We start from the raw sequence: 16,630 nt of genomic DNA, 5'->3' as shown, positions 1-16,630 counted from the left end.
TTGATAAAAGAACACAATGATATTGCTCTCTATCTAGTGGTTGAATAAAAATTAAAAATTAAAAATACTGTGAGACGTGGGTGCCATGTATTTGTGTGGCAATTCACACACATTTACACGCGACTGTGACCCCCCTAAGGCCAAAAGAGTTTTCCCACAACAAAATCTTAGCACCTGTTTTGGTATGTTTCAAAACACAGTTTTCTGAAACTTTATTTATGAGAACAAGAACAAAAACAATTTATTATTAAGAGAGAGGAACAAGTGCTTTCTTGCACCAATGGTTCATGAAATTAAAAAAATGTATCGGACCTGAATAAAAATTTCATATAAACTTTGTTAAACTTGGCAACTGAGCTAATATATTTCATAGGCTACCCTCATTTGTCCAGGATGGTGAAAAAAAAAATTCCCTTGGTGTTTTACCGGCACTTGTACAATCAAGGTTTCAGCTCAGGCCATTCAATTTCCTTCATCTCTGATGTTTGCTTGTCTTCAACAATGGCAAATGTTAACAAGCACCACATTAAGGTTGTACTAAAGTGAGTCTTATTTAATAAAAAAATTAAATAAATAAAAAAGGACGTAAAACTAATTATTTTGGTTATTTTAATATTTTTTTCTCTCTACAAAGTTGGCCCCCACAATAATAAAAAAATTAACATAAAGCTGCAAAAAAAAAAAAAAATTGTACCAAAAAAAAGTCAAAAGTTGCTGTTAATGGACACTGTAAGGTATCTGTTAACACAACCCAAAAAATAAATAAATTATAATGAGCATGACACTACACACTGCTCCTCATCATATATAATTTTATGGTATTAAAAAAAAAAAAAAGCAGATATAATTGTATATATATTATTCAAGCCACAATTGATCATGCACCTTTTTCTTGAAGTATGACAACAAACATCTTATGAGTAGTCCTGCAAATATAAAGTGTCCATGAGAACAAAGAATTGGTTTTTTAACTTTCTATCAATCAGACAAACATATGAGAGGAACACGAATGAGATAAATAACTGAAAAAACGAATCACATAATGTGAAAGTGTTTGACAAAGTGGGGTGCAAACCAAGGCTTAAGGACTCTGTGTGCTTCCTTGAGATAGTTTGGGTAGTTAGTCCCTATGAGTGAACGGCGGTGTCTGCCAATCATCACAAAGATTTCATTAAAAAGTGAGGGCCTCTTGAAAATTGTTTATAAATCCTCTTGAATCCTACTTCAAATGAAAGCACATACGTTGGACATGTCACAAACAATTACTGAGGGATCATTTGTGACAAGATCAAGGGAGAACACTTTATTCTTCACATTTTTAGCAAGGCGTGCATCCCCTGATACAATGAAACAAAAGAACATATTAGCAAGGCACTAGACACTAGATTCCACTCTAAAATGTTCAGTAAATTTTCCTTGCTATAGTTAGCAATAGAAAAATAGTTCAATAAACTCTCACCACAGCCAAAATCAGCTACAACCAAAGAAGGGTTGCGACCTGTTAGCCATTTCATAATTATATTAACCGCCTGTTCAGGCCAGTGAGACATTTGTTCTTGATACCTTGTATGATACTGGCCAGGTAAGTAAAACATAAGTTTAGATACAGCTTCACTGGATAAAAGAAATAAGTCATCTGAATAGACTTTACTTAGTTTTTTTTATTTTTTTTATGCTCAAGTATTTTGTGGAACAAATAGGACAATTATAAGGTAATATAAAGGTTTGTGAGAGAATTACATATGAAGGATTAGAACACGCTTGATGTTGTATTACCTTAGCCCTACATGCATAATGAATGGTACAACAGCCATTGACCACAAAACTTTGGGAACCTTTTCACTATTATAGGCAAGCAAATTATCTTACACACCTAATATTCTATTCTTCATCTAGCAAGAAATTAAATTTCCAAGACCGAATCCAGAGTCAGTTTGGATGCTCATTATCTTAGAGTCATAGATTCATAGCTTCATCCAGATAGAATTTAATTTTCCAAGACCAAATCCAGATTCAATTTAAATGCCCATTATCTTAAGAGTCAAAGCTTCATTCAGATAGAATTTAAATTCCAAGACCGAATCTTAGACTCATATAGTATCCACATTAGAGCTGCATCTCTAATCTGTAAAATACATTCACAAACAAACCATACTCTATTTATAGAGCAGTGCTCAATGTTCAAGGAACAATTGTATCATATGGCATTGAGGCAATGCATGTGATGTTTAAAAGGGTAAGGAAGTAATCACTTTTCAATCCTTAATATGAATCATCTAGGCACAAAGACTACGGTTGGCATAATTTGCAATTCCATAGTCTTAATCATTCTTATAATTCAATGCAAACATATCTATCAGCCATCAAACTAATTTCATTATTCTCAACCAAATAAAATTACAAGGTCAATTCAGTGAATGAAAAAAGTAATTTGTTGGGAACAAAACTTAACACATCAAAAATAATGTATCGTCTTTAAAATAGTCAAGCGCCTCTTTTCTACTGAGAAACACAACACATACCCAAGAAGAAAAGATATATATATATATATATATATAAATCAAATTGGCTTAAAAAAAAATTAAAATTAGTGAGTATAAAGAAATAATTACCTGCAAGTGTACAGCTTCTTGTTTATCATCCTGAAATGCCCTCCTAATAATCTTGTGCATTGCATATACTTTTTTCCCCTTTCTAACATGTGTGCATTTTCCTTACATGACGGAAATGCATCAACAAGCGAAAAATGTTTAAGGAATTCCCAATATTGTTTATTCAATCTCCTCTCTAATAATTGTGTTTTGTTAACATGGAATGAGAAAGAAGTTTCTCCATGAATCATTATGCTAGGACAGAAATGTCAATCAATTTCACCAGTAATCCCTACAAGAGCATGTTCCATTTTTGAAATGATGGAACTGATAATGATCTCTTACAGTAATCTCTCGTTCATAGATAATTGAAATATATTTAGTGTATGTGTGACAGTCATTACACATCCTGAGGTTTCTAGCTATCCTTATGGGAGATCCCTGAGATGTATGTATAAGTGCAAAAGCAATTGCTAATTTTTGGCTATGAGCTTTCAATCTCTGCCTCTTCTCTTCTTCATCTACATCAAGCAACACATGTGATGTGTCTGGGGAATAGCCTTCAAACTTCAACTGCCATTCCATCTGGTGGATCATCTCATAAATGTCATCACATTGTGGGTAAGAAGTGTCCTGTGAAACAAATTTATAGACTTTTCTCTTCACCTCAACAAGGCTAAATCCTGGCGTTTGCTTGAAGCCCTTACACACCATTTCCGTCCTAATCCTAGCGACATCCTCCCATCTCTGAGCTCGAGCATACATATTGGATAGCACCAAATAATCACTAGGATTACGTGAATTTAATTGGAATATGTTCTTAGCAACAATCTCCCCTAGTTCCAAGTTATGGTGAACTTTACAGGCACTAAGAAGGCTTCGCCACACGACATCATTTGGCTTAATGGGCATGCTATTGATAAGCTTAAAGGCTTCATTGAGCAGGCCGGCTCGCCCCATGAGGTCTACCAAACAACCATAATGTCGAACAGTTGGTTCAATCCCGTGCTCAAATTTCATGGAATTGAAACATTGGAGTCCCTCATTGACAAGACCAGCATGACTACAAGCACTCAACACACCAACATAGACAACATCATCTGGCACCAAACCTTCCTCAAGCATTTCTGAGAAAACTCTTAGAGCTTCCCTACCATGTCCATGCATGGCTAGCCCAGAGATCATTACAGTGTAGGACAACTGGTTTTTCTTGGCCATGTTTTGGAAGAGACGCCATCCTTTCTCTAGGCATCCACATTTGACATACATGTCTATTAAAGAAGTTTGTACTATAACATTGAGTCCACTAATATTCCTCAATAAGGAACCATGTGTGCACCTTCCCAAATCAAGAGCACCCAATTGAGTGCAAGCAGAAAGCACACTAACTAATGTGCTTTCTTCAGCCCTCCAGAGTTCCTCACTACTCATATCCCCAAAAAGCATCAAGCACTCACACCACAACCCCAAACTAGCATGAGCTCCAATAATAGCACTCCAAGAAGCAACAGTCTTTTGATCCATTTGCTCAAAAACAACACAAGAATGTTTTACCTCTCCAAACTTTCCATACATGCTAATCAAGCTGTTCTGCACAAAGACATCATCTTTAAGCCCAAGCTTGAAGATATGTCCATGAATTTGCATCCCTTCCTCAAGTGCCAGTGACCGGGCACAAGCTTTGAGAAGAGCCGGGTAAGTAAAATTGTCAGCTTCAATTCCTCTCTCAATCATCTCATAATAAACAAGTAAAGCTTCCTCAAAGCTTGCATCTTTGACATGCCCTCTGATCATGGTGTTGAATACAAAAGTACCCGGTTCTTCGAGTTGCCGGAAAATCGAGCAGGCATAGTCCATGCTGCCCCAATCTGACAGAGCACAAGAGGCCACAAGGTTGCCTGCACAGAAGGAATCCCAAATGAGTCCAAACTTGAGGATTTGGACATGGACTTGCTTCAACTCTTCCATGCTCTTGCATCTCTTCAGCAGGGACAAACATTCCTGCTCCTTCAACCTCAAGTCAAATTCTGTGAGTTTTGGATCTTTTGTGGATAACAAGAGATGGGTTTTGTTAAGGACTGGTGTCCTAATCATCCTGTCATCCACACCATAATACGATAATCTAATCTAAACTGCTATACAAAGAACAACATGAAAATGAGCACATGAAGGGAAGGCTTGTGCTCTATGAAAAGAAAAAAAAAGGAGATGGGTATCGCTCAAATGGGCTAGAAAGTAACAAAAGTGAATATGATAAAACCCAACAAGGAACTAGAGTGCAATGAGAAGAGAAGTGAATTTTTGCACTAGTTTTGTTTGCTGGGGGGAGGGAGTGCAATGGAATAATGTCATCCATGAGAATTTCCAGCCAGGAAAACTGTGTCAGATTATTATGGGACAACTAGATTCTGGATAAGATAATGCTGGATTTTTTGGTCTGCTTGGTATCATCTGATTCATCTTTGTTTTTTTCTTTTTTACAAATAGGAAATTATCTAGTTTATTTATTTATTTATAAACTGTGATCTAGTTAAGTATTTTTAAGACTTTGGTGTGAATTATTATTATTATTATGAAAATCAATTTCCATTTACATTAATATAATAAATTTTATAGTTTAAAGTGTAAAATTAAAGATTAGAAAATTTTAATCTAAAAAAACAATAATTTATTAAGGTGGAACCATAATAACTAAGGCATAAACCTTTTTTTTTTTTTTTTAGAGACGTAAGACATAAATTATTATAACAACAAATTATTATTATTATTATTATTATTATTATTATTATTATTATTAAGAAGGTGAAACCATAAGTATCTTATAAAAAAATATATATAAATAAATGTGAAACTATAAGTATGAAAGAATTCCCTTATAACTATATTGTCCTTCTTGGTAATAAGTGTTAACCAAACACTCAATTATTTCAAAAAATACTTTTTAATAGTTTTTACCAAATACTTTACTTTTTTTAAAATCTCAATTTCATACCACACTTTTTTAAACCATCACTTTCTCAAAAAGTACAATTTTAAAAAGTTAAAACAAACTCACTGATAGTCTATTGGTACTAGGTTAAAGACGATAAAGGGTAGAAGAAGAAAGAACAAAATATAAAATGATAAAAGTGATGACAAAGTAAAAGATTGAGAAGAAGTTCAATTTTGACAAGGGTAGAAATTGAGGAGTCAAAATAAAATACATGAGAAAATGCAAGAAAAAAAAAAAAGAAAAAAAAAAAAAGTGAAACGACCAGTATGAAAGAATAAAATGTTGGAAATATTAATTGGCTTAGGCAGTGTGCAAGCCGAAATTATGAAGCAACTACCCACTGCCTAGTCTTATTTAAGTTTTGCCCTTTTTTTGGCATTAAAAGATGGATCAAATATGCATATGCATGTTCAACGCTACCTACACATGTATAGGGTTTATGCAAGGTTTTTCTCTTCCAAAAACACCATTCAACTAAAGATTCCTTTGACTAGGCCCTAGACCAATCATGAACCTATCTAGTGATATTGTCATTAGGGAATGAGGGCTTGAGTCGTAAAGGTGTACAAAATAAAGCGTCTACAATTAATGTCCCAAAAAAAAAATATTCGGTTGCAAAGTGCTTGTCGGAATGCTTGGTAGAGTTGGTTTGTCTAAACTTGTTATGGCTTTGTATCCATGTTTATGTGGTGCTCCTTTTTTGAATTTTGTGAAATCCGATGTAGGAGTTGTCCCTAAGGATAACAAATTTGGTATTGCAACAACTATTTGAGTCTATATTATTTTGCGTCTTTCCCTTTTCATTTAGCCAATCCATGACCTCAAAGTTTGATTGCGGAGTATCATATAAGTAAAACAAAGTTTCTCTCCAAATTATGCTATTCTTCAGCTACTAAACTTGTAGTAACTCTTTAACAATTACAATTTTGATTACTTTAATTCATGTATATGATAGAATCTTTGTTGGACTTATTCTAAATTCATGTGCAAAATTTTGGTAATTTCGTTGTTACTTTTGCCTGCTATGAATGCACATCCATCTCTTAGGGGATTTTGTAAGTTCCAAATATCATATTTGGTTCAACTTCTTAATTGATGTTTTTTTCCAAGTGGTTCATTGTCACTCATGAGTTTATTTGTGAACATCAAAATTGACATTTTGTAAAATAAATAGTATTATGCTTATTTTCAAGGCTATATGCAAACTATTAAGGGAAAATGTTGATTACAAGTGTGAGATATATCGATTGGCTTTCATTGGTTGCCCTATGTGGATTTCTACTTTGGTCCTTTTTCTTAATTGCAATTATAGGTTCACAATTCTGGAATCAATTAGAATAGGAAGCACATGCACTGATGCATAAACATCTTGACGAGGGAGCACAACCAAAATAATGTTAGGAACCCTATATAGATAATAATTGATATAATGTGGCATTTATTTAGTTAGTTACAATTCCAAGCATATTAATCACATTTAACACATATTGGAATTATTAATGCACATGGGAAATAATATGATCATTAGGATAATGCCATATGGGCCAATAAAATAGTTTTATAATTCTATAAATACTTACTTGTAATCACATTTCTATCATTGAAGAATAAATCAACTCATTGCTTAGTGCATTTCCTCTCTCTCTTAATATTTCTCTACAGAGGGTGACTACCTCAAATTAAATCAATTTCACTACAATTCTAATCAATTCCCTTATAATTCCTATATATCCCCACTAGAAACCACCGAGTTCCTAACAAATAATTCTTAGGTATCTTTTAATTTCCTCTTTATTGTCCTGCATCACATCTCTTGTTTAATTCCATTGGAGTTGATATGGCATGGTGTCACACACATAGTACTTTCAGCAACCATATACTGTTCTTTTTAATTGACGATTATAAATTTTTGGATAAATTCCACTAACTTACCCTGAGGCCAATTTGGTCCCTATAGCCTTTTCAAGACTTTTCAAAACTAGTCAATTTGGTCTCTAAAGCCAACTTAGTCCCTAAACTGTTAGTTATTTTTTCTCAATTGTTTTAGGGACTAAATTGGCTTTAGGGATCAAATTGGTTAGTTTTGAAAAATTTTGGATCTGGTTGACATTAGCACAAACCTCAAGAGGTATAAATGGAATTTACCCTAAATTTTACTTGTAGATAGGGTTAGCATGAAGCTTAAACTAGAGAAGTTAAAGTTGGCCCCATGAATGACTATGGGAGAAAAAGTAATGTTGCACAAGTTCAAGAAATACTTTTTTTAGAATATTTAGGTTTATTTATTAAAGATGATGATGAGGTCGATTTGAATGTAAATGGGGGAGGATGGGGAAAACCCTTTTTTTTTTCTTTTTTTTCTTTTTCTCGAAGTTTAAGGCCTTGTTTGATAGAGTTGTTAAGCAACTCATTTTCAGTTTTTAAACAACATTACACACTTTTTCACACACATATATTTCAAAAAACTACAAACAACATTACTCAAATTTCTCTACCAAACGGGCCCTAACTCTCTCAACTCTCCTGTGTTCTTCAGTTTTGTGAGTTATTATTTTTTTTGAGCTCTTCTTTATATCATCATAGTAGAGGAAAAAGGTTCTTTAGTTGTATGATTTTTTTTTTTTTTTGGAACTCTTTTTTATTATGGTATAGAGGGAAAAGAGATGTTGATTGTAAATGACTACATTAGAAAGGAAGTGCAAAAATGTTGGTGAACCTCTTGTTATAGTTACTTTTTGCACGTCATGTTTCCATTTTAGTCTACATTTTTCCATACTCGAAAGAATTTTTTTTTTGAATTTTGAATTTTGTACATCCAAAGTACTACACATTCTCACATAAATCTGTGAGTTCCATGAGCACACGTGTAGTATTTAGTTGATTAGAAAATGAACAAAATTTGTAGAAAATAGATCTCAATTTTTTTATTTTTTATTTTTTATTTTTTTTGTGTAGTTAATCTATACTAGGTTGTAATAGCAATGATGGGAGCAAATGGAACCCACTCAAGAATAGACTGATTTCATTTTTTAGTTAATCTTCTAGAGCATGCTTGCAAATCAGAGAGAAACACACACCAATTAAGAGATTCCACTGAAACATGGACCTTATAATTAAGCACGCATAATGTGAATGCAAAAACAAAAGGCACATATTGAAAGTAATTAAATATTTAAATGTTATTAAACTTGAGATAACAAGGAGAAAAAGTGCTTCTAATGCTTCTTTTTTTTCTTTTTTTGATAGGATTGCTTCTAAGGCTTTAATTGAATTACAATGACCAAGAGATCAATCGGCCACCAGGCAGCAAACAAAATTTAAATAAATAAAATAAAATAAAATAAAATAAAAACCACCCAGAGGCTAGTGAGATAGTAATGTAATCTCTCCAGTGTGTTCTAAAGGTTCATACGGCACAGCACCCAGTTAAATGCAAAACGACCTCTCATACCCTTTGACCATATGAATTTTCATGGACTCTGACCCCCGGTCCATATATCAAACGGCAGCGTTCGTTAAATGAACCTACCAGTCTTGAGACCACCTCCTTGAAGAACACGGATGCAACCTGACAACAAGAAGATCATTGTCAATAATTAGAATGCTTCTACTTGGTCCTCATCATAATATATAAGTCCTAAAGTCCAGACCTTAGGGCTGAAATGTTCCCAAAATTAATAGATATATAACCGTTCTGAACCCTCAATTTACAACTGTAATGAGATGATTAATAGCCCCAAATTGCAGACATGTAGACAAGGCCCAAGATAAGACAAAGAGTAACAATTTTCCAATTATACATTTGATTGGTAGTTATATGTACATCTAGTAGATCTTGAACTCATGAGAAAAGGAGATGCCACCTTAGAGCTCATTGACAATTTTCCAATGAGAATGCTACGGACACAATATTTTTCACAACTATTGACATGGTTTGTTGGGATTAGAGTAACATCACTTTCACCTGGTTCCACCATTGACGTTTGACACCATTTTTATCATAACCCAATCACAACCACCACATAAGCAATTTTATAAAAAATTTGTCTCTAGACTTACTGTTTTCCAATTGTTAATTTAGCTGAGATAAACAATTAAAATGTAATCAAGAACTACAGTTATCAGACTATCACTGCCAATTCTCTCTCTCTCTCTCTCTCATCACATAATTCCAATAAGCTATGCCTGGTTCAGAATGTAAATTGCATAAATTGCTAATCAAAATTGTAAATGCCAGCTAGAGTCTGCACACAAGCTCATAAGAGTACACACACAAGACTCTCTCTTGCAAATAACTCACTGAGTTGCATAATTTGTTGAAGCTAATGGCAACGACACAGCCCACACAGGTAATGTTATTAGGTCCAACAGATAATGCAGTTTAATTAATTTGTCACATGTATTTCTATTTCACAGCTATAAAGTTAAATGCAAATTTATCCAAAAAGGTTTGAACGACAAAAATAAAAAGGCTAAAGAAGAACTAGCAGAATTAGAGTATCAGACCAATGAAGATATGTCTTACTTACGAAAGGTTCAAAGTAAGAAATAAGGAGCTAAAATTGTCAACCTTCCAAAGAGCAACAATTTCATAGTCTTTGTTGCAGATAAGAAAGAAGAGAGCTAAGACAATTAGAGTACACCAGATCAAGTGGAACATTCAATGCCTAACAACCAAGAAGGGAAAACTTTTTAAATGACCATAACCCTTGCTGTGCTACAAGGTCATTAAGAAACCTTTACATAATTTTTTTTTGGCTCCACTACAGATATGAAGGGGGATAAGTATCTACGCATATAGGTGATAGTTAAAAAGGAAACTAATTGGAATAAGCAACTTGAATTTAACAGAGGGGATACAACTTAAGGGCATGTTTGGTACATTAATAGATGATGTAATGGAATAGCTATTCCTAAGGAGTAACTATTTGGTTGTTTGGTTATCCTTTTACTACAGGGAATAGCTTTTCATTATGAATAGCTATTCTTTAAAATGAAGAATAACTAGCCCTTATTAAAAAACTTGTAATAGCTATTCCTCAACCCATGCAATAACCTTATAAAATAAATTTCCTAAAATACCCACTTGCTGCTCCCCTCCCCCCAATTGTTTTCTCGTCTGGAAAGTTTATGCATGAATGCAAACTTTCATCACTTTTGTTGTCAAGCTTGTCAAGACCTTCTAGTATATCTCCAAGCTTGTACATGGAAACCACAAAGCAGTTTAGATTCCGTGCAGTTCTTGCTAAAAAGCAGGCAAAATGCTCTCTTCTTTTTTTACCGCACTCTCTGCTAATTAAGAATAGGAGCTTCATATTTTGAAAAAAAGAATGGAAACTTTTAGTCATAGATGCTACCCATGCTGCAGGTTGACAGCAGAGGTAATGGTAAGGGGCATGTTAGTTTGAGCAAATTGTAACGAAAGTGTCAGTAGTAGGGCTTTAGGTGGTTGGTGTTTAACATCCTTCACTGACATACATAAAAATAAAAAACAAAAAAGAGAACAAAAAAAGGTGGTTAGCTACGATTATCACCTCAACGTTCTTATCTTTCCTAATGAAGTCAATATCCAAATAAGCATAATATTTAAGTTGACAAAGTTGCCAATGAGCTTTTCTCAAAAAAAAAAAGGGGGAGTTGCCAATGAGCTCTAGCTCAGCTTGCATCTCCTCCCTTATAAGTGCTAGGTGGACGATGAGGTCATGAGTTCAATACCCATCGGGTGTGTGTGACTTACCAATTAAAAAAATAAAAAGTTGACAAAGTTTGGAAGATGCGATATTCAAGAATGAACCAAAGGAAACTCACCTGTCGGTAAAGTGGTGATTGGAACTTAAAATCCACCAAAAAATACAGGTTGCAAGTTCCTGGAACTGGTCCTGGATTGAACTCCCATATGTTTATCAAGTGGTCAAACAAATTGCTATCCGTTACAGTAGTCTGTACAACATAGAATATAAAATAATTCATAATGGAAACCACCAGAAAAGCAACTGTAGAATAATCAAATGATTCAAGGCCAGTTTTCATAACCAAGGATATTAAGAACTAAATCCTGGTAAGCAACCAATTAAACAAATGCAAATATGGAGAAGAGAACCAACCCTTCTGTATTTAACACTCCAATAAACTACTTAAAAGCCTCAGAGACATGGAAATCTACAACTACAACTACCTATTAGAAGGAAGAGAAAAAAGGGTGGGTTAGTGTAGCGGAGGCCTAGCTACCTCAAATTAGCCAGAAATTGCTTTGGTGACTGCTAAGGAAATCGGTATGGGGGGAATTCAAAGTTTATTTATTGAATCCAATTTAATCCAATTGGCATTAGAGGAGGGGGGAAGTTTTTTTGTTTCACGAATTTTCAAACATGGCAAACATTTCATGAGATCTGTGTTTATGGGCAAGAAAGCGCCACAGTGGTTGATGGCTAAAATTGAGATTATTGTCATTGATGCAATATAGCTTATACCTTTCAGCAGTGCTCAAATGTCTATAACAAATATTTGGCAGTGACTGAGCATAGAGTCAGTGGATGCAGGAAGGTTATTATCATACCTGAAGGAAAATTAAAGAGTGGCTGGAGGGTGTTTGAGCTAGAATTAAGAAAACTTTTCTTTTTTTTTTATAAGTAAAGGAAAATATATATTAAAGAAGAACACAGCCCCGTACATAGGAAATGTACTAGAAAGGCAAACACCTCAAGAAACCAAATTACAATGATCAAACAAAACAGGAATTAAGAAAACTTTTGGAACCTTCCAAGCAAGCTTTGGTGGTTTCAGGTCATGGAAAAACCTCGGTACAGCATCCTAAGAGGCATTCAGTGGTGCAGTTGGATCGGTCTTTCAAGGAAGTGATTAGAGCGGAAAAGAAACAAGAAAATGTGGTGCATGCACGGCAGGCTCTTGCCAATGGCAAGGGAAAACAGAAGGTAGAGAGAAAAAATGGTTTTGCCCTCTGATTTGAAGATTCAACGTCAATCCCAAACTAATGAAACAGCATCTGAAGGAACACCTGGGTGACAAACCACTCCCAGCCGTCGTGGGTGGTGGGGATGGAAGAATCCAGTCAAATATGGCAATTGTTAATGAGGAGGCGAAAATATTGGGTGTTATAAATAAAAGATTGCCATTACAATTTTCAAATTCACATGACAGTGGGAAGGAGAGAGAAATAAGGAATTCGCGTTGGTTAAGGAGAGGATTAATTGTGGAGGTAACTGAAGGGGGAAAGAGGCAGGTATCAACGGGATACATTCCTCTAAGGGCTGATACACACGCGTGGGTTGCAAAACAAAATGCAGCACAAGTTCAAGTATTGGGTCATTTTGGAGATAACTCAAGTGGAAAAAAAGGTACCAGCTGTTTCTGATCCTTCTTCTCTTTCGGATTGCTTATTAGTCTTGGATGGGAGCAGGATTTTTGGGCTTGTGTCGGACAATGATGGGTGTTCTTCAGTGGCTTTTTTTGTGTCGATAGCCATCCTGCTGGAAATTTTTAGGGTCGATTCTCTTCGTCAAGTTGTGTGAGTGGGTTTTTGAGACATATTGTGGATATGTTGATACTGATGACCAGTGAGGCGGGTTATTCTGATGATAGGGTCTTTGGGTTGGTGCAGCGGCCTCAAAGTGTTTCAGAATTGAAGGAGGGGGCTTCTTTGGGAGATCCAGTTTTCTATCACTATCAGTAGAGGACGCTTTGAATGGTGTGGGGTCTGTTTTGGCTTGTGGGGATTTGGTGCGTCTGGGTGAAAACTAGGTTGGGTTATTGAAGTCAGGTGAGGGTGGTTATGAGAGTCTAGTTTTGGGTTCAGTGGGTGATAACTCCTTCATTTGCCCATTGATGATGATTGTTCCTTATGGCTGGAATATGGATTGGGTACTGTCAGTGGCGCTGTATAATAACAACCAGCTATTGTGTATTGATGATACTATAGATATTTTAAGATGAGTGAAATATAGAATTCATGGATTCAGTAAACTGGTTGGGCTTCCCTTGAATTGATATGAGAAGTTGCATTTCTTTCTTACAAAGGCTGGAAACAGAAACGGCAGCAGCTAATTTGTTGAATAGGGAAGCCCCTGGTAGTAGCAAATCAGTAAAAGATAAGAACAAAGGCAGAAAAGAATTAAGGAATTTGATTTCCTCGGTTAATTACAATGGGAGATAATGAGTTTTTTGTGTAGCTTATCGGTTTTGGGAATCTCTTCAAGTCAACCTAAGATTTTTTGATAATTTGATAGTTACAACAGGGGAGGGGAGATTTGAACCTTGGATGTCTCCATTAGAAACACCAAGAAGTGCCAACCAGTTGAGCTTCAAGGCTCTTGGATCTTCAAGTCAACCTAAGATTAATGCTTACACTAATTCAAAATAGTTTCTATATCCCTTTGGCAGGTTGCTCCAATCATCCTCATGCATATTATGTAGTAGTAGAAAAGTAAATAGTTCTCATATTCTTTCTTGCAAACTTTCAGATCATACAAAATCTATAAGCTGATTACTATATTATTTAAAATCCATAAAAAAAAAAAAAAAAAAAAAAAAAAAAAAAAAAAAAAAAAAAAAAAAAAAAAAAAAAAAAAAAAAAAAAAAAAAAAAATCTATAAGCTGATTACTATATTATTTAAAATCCATAAAAAAAAAAAAAAAAAAAAGAATAAAAAAAAAAGGCAAAGAAAATTATTTTAAAAAAGAATAAACACCCAAAAACTAAAAGGAAATTTGTTACCTTTATATACTTTGGCTTGTTCAATTCAACATGAGAAATGTAACTTTCAACAAGAAATTTGAAACCAATCTCCAGCTCGGCATCAAAAGATCCATCCGGATTATGTTTAATTACCTCAGACCGCTGACACCAGGGGACAAAACCATGATACAAGTCAACAGCTGCAACTACATCAAACAACTGCTCTGGAGAATACCTAGCGAACAAAAGATCTGTCAGCTGAAGTCTCTATCAATTAGAAAACCAAAAAAGGTCTGAATCTAAATAATGATTTGATGTAGCCACAAGAAGACAGGACATTCAAAAATTTGTTTCTCCATGCATGAAATGAAAACTCAGCCCATAAGCCACTCCTGAAATGCGCAGCTCAAGTCTATAACTTAGGAGGGAAGCTTTAGAAATCAGAACCAGTAATGAAAGAACTTCATTAACCTTGTCTAGCTTGAGATCAAGAGTTGACATGTCCTGAAACTATGCTTATGATAAGTAACCAGTTATCCCAAAAACTTGAGCTATTACACTTCGTTTGGGAGTTCATAAGGGAATGGAATGGAATGAAATGTATTGAACTAAAGGAAATAAATAGAATCATTTTATGAAAATATTACTATTAGACCTCTATTTTAAAATAAAGAGTTGAATATATAGTAGTATTTTGGGAATTTTAGCAAAAAATTCATTAAATCTAATTTCATTCCCTCCCAATTTCAGGGGAATGAAAATTTGAAATTTTAAAGGAATAAAGAAAAATAAGTGTTCCCTTATACCCATTTAATTTTCTCCCATTTAAACTCCCGAACAAGAGAATGGATTTTCCATTCCTCATTTAAACCCTCAAACAAGGCAAGAAAAGGGACAAAATATTCTAAAATTATTCTTTTCATTCCTTCCTTTCTATTTCATTCCGTTCACCGTCCCTCCTCGCAGAGCTTAGAAAATTGTAAATTTAATCACTTAACCATAATTATTCTAACAATCCCTCTCTCCTCAAATGTGAACCCATAAATTGCCTTCATAATTTTTTTTTTTTAATTAACAATATTGGCAATTAACTTTAAAAAATACAGGAAATAGTAGTAGGGATAAAACAAAAGAATGAAAAGACATACCCCAACACAAGCTTCTCCTCATACACTTTGGAGAGAACACCGCCTTCCTCACCATCTCCGCAACCGAGAAAGCGTCTTCTTTGAGTGCTACTTTCGTTAAACAAACGCAGTTGCTGTTGCTGCTGCTGCTGCTGCCACCGCCATCGCGTCAAAAAGTCGTTGGAATTAGGTAGGGAGGAGGTGTGGATGATGCGAGCATAAGGTTTGTTGTGCTGCAACACCCGAGTACTGCCGCTCAAACCCTTTTGTCCCAATATCAACACCGCCTTCGATTTCGACCTCCACATCTATCTATAGGGATATTATTATTACTATTATTATTATTATTATTATTATTATTATTGTGATTTTGAGATCTACGGTAAAAAAAAAATAATAATTTCAAATTTGGAAATCGAACCTGAAATTCTGATAATTTAGGCAAATCAGAGAGGAGACCTTTCGAATCTGTGTTTCACCTTAAGAAAGAGTTCAAATTAGAGAATTGTATTTAGGGGCTGTTGTGTCATGTGTGCTGTGCTGTGACGCAGTTGCAACGGTGCTTTCGCGTTTGTGGTTTTGTTTATGATTTTATTTTTTCGTCCATACAATTTTATAGTGCCAGTGCAGGATTAGCTGGGCAGTTTCGTAATTGACAATTACCTAAACGCACCGTTTGATGGCTGATAACAAAAGTAAAAGGCCCAAAAACCAACAAAACTCGAGGGAAAGTCCCAAATCTCCGGAATGGAATTGTTGAGAAGAAGAAAGAATAGCACGGAAGCAAAACGGTTTGATATGCAAAACACTTTTTTGTTACGCAAGCTCATTTGTATCAGTTTTGAAAACTCATTTATGCCAGTTTTTTTTTTTTTTAATAAATTAAAATTTGCGGGGCCCATTCTCAAAATCAAACTCGTTTTTTCTTTCTTTTTCTTCCACGAGCACATATCACTTTGTCCTTCTCTCTTCTTCTTTTTCTTTGTTTCTCTCTCCTAAAAGAAAATAGTGTTCTTTTCATCGCTTAAAAAAAATAACATATACATATCAAATATATAATTATATTTTTTCATAGTTTAAAATATGTTATTTGAAAAATGATACTATGGGGTTATGGGCCCAGATCATATAATTGAGTTTTGGGCATAAGGTCCAAGCTGAGGATAAGGGGCCGTCCGAGGATGGGTAAGTATAGCCAAAGAAACTCATACTAGTGGATAAAGAATAC

At 34.6% G+C, this 16,630-nt stretch overlaps 2 protein-coding genes across 7 annotated transcripts; both read right to left on the bottom strand.

The window, feature by feature from the left end:
- Positions 1-898: 898 nt before the first annotated feature.
- LOC115972358 (pentatricopeptide repeat-containing protein At1g31920) lies at positions 899-4,938 on the bottom strand. 3 transcript variants are annotated; one of them, XM_031092622.1, is made up of 5 exons: positions 2,613-4,938; positions 1,460-1,574; positions 1,243-1,337; positions 1,076-1,147; positions 899-926 (listed from the first exon to the last, which is right to left on the bottom strand). In XM_031092622.1, the coding sequence occupies exon 1, from the start codon at positions 4,683-4,685 to the stop codon at positions 2,871-2,873; it is 1,815 nt and encodes a 604-aa protein (XP_030948482.1). In that variant the 5' UTR covers positions 4,686-4,938; the 3' UTR covers positions 899-926; positions 1,076-1,147; positions 1,243-1,337; positions 1,460-1,574; positions 2,613-2,870. The 3 variants fall into 3 exon arrangements, with proteins under 3 accessions (XP_030948482.1, XP_030948483.1, XP_030948484.1); XM_031092623.1 differs by lacking the exon at positions 1,460-1,574; XM_031092624.1 differs by lacking the exon at positions 899-926 and having other exon boundaries at positions 1,020-1,147.
- A 3,797-nt stretch (positions 4,939-8,735) lies between these two features.
- Positions 8,736-16,202, bottom strand: LOC115972046 (coenzyme Q-binding protein COQ10 homolog, mitochondrial). Of its 4 annotated transcripts, none has more exons than XM_031092186.1 (5): positions 15,824-16,199; positions 15,424-15,734; positions 14,315-14,510; positions 11,392-11,523; positions 8,736-9,151 (listed from the first exon to the last, which is right to left on the bottom strand). In XM_031092186.1, the coding sequence occupies exons 2-5, from the start codon at positions 15,708-15,710 to the stop codon at positions 9,029-9,031; spliced, it is 738 nt and encodes a 245-aa protein (XP_030948046.1). In that variant the 5' UTR covers positions 15,711-15,734; positions 15,824-16,199; the 3' UTR covers positions 8,736-9,028. The 4 variants fall into 4 exon arrangements, with proteins under 4 accessions (XP_030948046.1, XP_030948047.1, XP_030948045.1 ...); XM_031092187.1 differs by having other exon boundaries at positions 15,424-15,710; positions 15,824-16,198; XM_031092185.1 differs by having other exon boundaries at positions 15,424-15,714; positions 15,824-16,197.
- Between the last annotated feature and the right edge of the window lie 428 nt (positions 16,203-16,630).

The sequence above is a fragment of the Quercus lobata genome, chromosome 12, assembly GCF_001633185.2.
Source record: "Quercus lobata isolate SW786 chromosome 12, ValleyOak3.0 Primary Assembly, whole genome shotgun sequence".
NCBI classification, from domain to species: Eukaryota; Viridiplantae; Streptophyta; class Magnoliopsida; order Fagales; family Fagaceae; genus Quercus; species Quercus lobata.
The sequence above is the reverse complement of the archived record's forward strand: the minus strand, read 5'-3'. Positions and strand labels throughout refer to the sequence as shown.

What these genes read in the sequence shown, in the direction of transcription:
- LOC115972358 (XM_031092622.1), bottom strand. Translation starts at nt 4,685, where the DNA reads ATGATTAGGACACCAGTCCTTAACAAAACCCATCTCTTGTTATCCACA.
- LOC115972046 (XM_031092186.1), bottom strand. Translation starts at nt 15,710, where the DNA reads ATGTGGAGGTCGAAATCGAAGGCGGTGTTGATATTGGGACAAAAGGGT. An exon ending in ACAAGCCAAAGTATATAAAG is followed by an intron (nt 11,524 to 14,314) that starts GTAACAAATTTC and finishes TATGTTGTACAG; the next exon opens with ACTACTGTAACGGATAGCAA. An exon ending in AATCACCACTTTACCGACAG is followed by an intron (nt 9,152 to 11,391) that starts GTGAGTTTCCTT and finishes TCTTGTTGTCAG; the next exon opens with GTTGCATCCGTGTTCTTCAA.